Genomic DNA, 2,444 nt, shown 5'->3' on the forward strand with positions numbered 1-2,444 from the left:
GAATCAATTATAAATGGTTTGTAAAACAAAATGATGATACAAAAATAAAATGATGAATCGAAACACCTTACTAAATCCCAAAATATCTTACAAAATCAAAGAGATATTTTGAAACCCACTAAGAGAGCTCAAAGAAATTTCTGTTATGAAGGCTGAATGTTGAAATTTTTAAATTTTTTGAAACGAAGGCTATAGGATTAGAAATTTTAGTGTAATTTATTATTGATCAAATTGATTAATGACGGTTTTTATTAATGAAAGAAGTCAGTTGATATTTTGAAGGCATTGAGGGTTTAATTGTGTTCACTTTTATATAAGAGTTTAATTGATTTATGGTTTTTCGCTCATGGTTTTTAGACCCTTTAACCTAAAAAAATAATTTTGTAAAATTTTTTGATATTTTTTAGATTTATCATTAAAAAAAGTTATAAAATAAGGACCAAATTGAATATTTTAAGTCTAGTTTAGGGGGCAATTAGATATTAGCCTTAGAGTTAATGTGCACACCAGTTTTTAATTAAGGCTGAAAAGTAACCAAAATGTTATAACTTGATAGCAATTAAAATTTAACTTTTTATAGTTAACCAAAGTTGTTGGACTATTTATGCAATTTACCAAAAGTTAATAAATATATAAAAAGCTCCGTAACAGTTCCTTTTCCTCCTTTACTTTTCATTCTTCCTAGTGGAAATATCTTATGATGGGTTCAAACATCAAACATCAAACATCGACACTCTCATTGATCTTTCTTCTTATGATGCCTGGTTTTGCCCTTTCTGATGTCAATCAAGACAAAGCAGAATGTTCTAATCAGCTAGTCGGGCTTGCTCCATGTCTCCCATACGTCGGCGGAGAGGCAAAAACACCCACCATAGATTGTTGCAGTGGGCTCAAACAGGTGCTGGATAAGAGCAAGAAATGCCTGTGTGTGTTGATTAAGGATAAAGACGACCCGAGCCTCGGCCTCAAGATCAACGGTACTCTTGCGGGAACTCTTCCTAGTACTTGTCGAGCCAGTGCTAGCATGACAGAATGTATATGTAAGTAAAACATATATATATTCAGACCTTTGATTTTCCTTTTATTTTTTAACTGTTATTCTGAATCGCTTTCTATTGTTGGTTGTGAATCTAGCCCTCCTGCACTTGACACCCAACTCCCAGGAAGCAAAGTTATTTGAAGGATATCAAAAGCTGACAGAGGGGCATGGCAGCACTCCAGCTGCCACCGGTAATATATATATATATTCATGATCCCTTTACTAAAATTTTCTGATAGCATCTAGTATTTCAAATATTGTCAGCAAAGAAAATAATCATAGGGGAGCTTTGTTTCCATTTGTGTCCGACCGCTATTTCCAAGGGTCTTAGACAAATATATATGTGATGTCAATTATTTTCTCCATCATTTCTCTTTATTTTTCCTCATATATAACTTGTGTTAAGTTTTAAACAAAAGATCAACAAAACAAAACAAAAAAATTTTGTATTTGAAAGCTCAAAAAATAGAAGCAAATCGGATGAACAATTGAGAGAACAAATTGGCAACTCTCGTTACTTGAATAGTTCAAATTACATGTACATAAGTAGATGGATTACATTGGTAAAAAAACAAAGCTTGTTTGTGCAAGTAAATAAGCTGTTAAATCAGCATAATGACTACCTAAAAGCTACTAAATCAGTTAAGTATCTAAATAATCCTTAGCAAATACAAAAGTTACATTGAAACAACAAAAAGGTCAACTATCACATGGACTCATTAATCGAATTACTCCTTGGACAATAGCATGCTGCTGCTGTGATGCTCGGTCACTTGCTTGCTCGTGCATGGTTTCATGGATACATGCATGCTACTATAGTTGCCACCTTTTGAACACTCCTCCTTAGCTACTAAGCAACAAACTCCAATTTCCTTTCTCAAACACTCAAATCTTGTAGCAACCAATGGCTTGGTCAGAATATCAGCAAATTGATCCCTTGAACAACAATGGACCAAGCAGATTTCGTTTATCAATTTTGCTTCCCTTACAAAGTGGTATCTGATCTTGAAATATTTTGTTTTACCATGGAACACAGGGTTTTTGGAAATAGCAATAGTTGACTGATTGTCAACCTTGATCTCAGTTGCATCCACTTGATCAGCATTCATGTCATCCAATAGCTTTCTAAGCCAAATGGCTTGATTAACAACAGTAGCACCTACAATATACTCAGCTTCTGCAGTGGATTGAGCTACTTTCTGGTGCTTCTTTGAACTCCAACTAAAAACACTTGATCCTAGAGTGAAGAAGTAGCCTGATGTGCTCTTCATGTCATCAACTGAACTAGTACAATCACTAACTGAATAACCAACAAGCTTTAGCTCCTTTGTTCTTCCAAACTTCACACCAAAATTCAAGGTTCCTTTGACATATCTTAGGACCCTTTTTGTAGCTTTAAAATGTG

The 2,444-nt window shown here is 34.1% G+C and overlaps 1 protein-coding gene across 1 annotated transcript; it reads left to right on the forward strand.

Annotated features, from left to right (window-relative positions):
• Nucleotides 1–660: 660 nt before the first annotated feature.
• Nucleotides 661–1,414, forward strand: LOC107894907 (non-specific lipid transfer protein GPI-anchored 6). The gene is made up of 2 exons (XM_016820078.2): nt 661–1,040; nt 1,135–1,414. The coding sequence occupies exons 1-2, from the start codon at nt 698–700 to the stop codon at nt 1,251–1,253; spliced, it is 462 nt and encodes a 153-aa protein (XP_016675567.1). The 5' UTR covers nt 661–697; the 3' UTR covers nt 1,254–1,414.
• Nucleotides 1,415–2,444: the final 1,030 nt, after the last annotated feature.

Source organism: Gossypium hirsutum, chromosome A06, assembly GCF_007990345.1.
Source record: "Gossypium hirsutum isolate 1008001.06 chromosome A06, Gossypium_hirsutum_v2.1, whole genome shotgun sequence".
Taxonomy (NCBI): domain Eukaryota; kingdom Viridiplantae; phylum Streptophyta; class Magnoliopsida; order Malvales; family Malvaceae; genus Gossypium; species Gossypium hirsutum.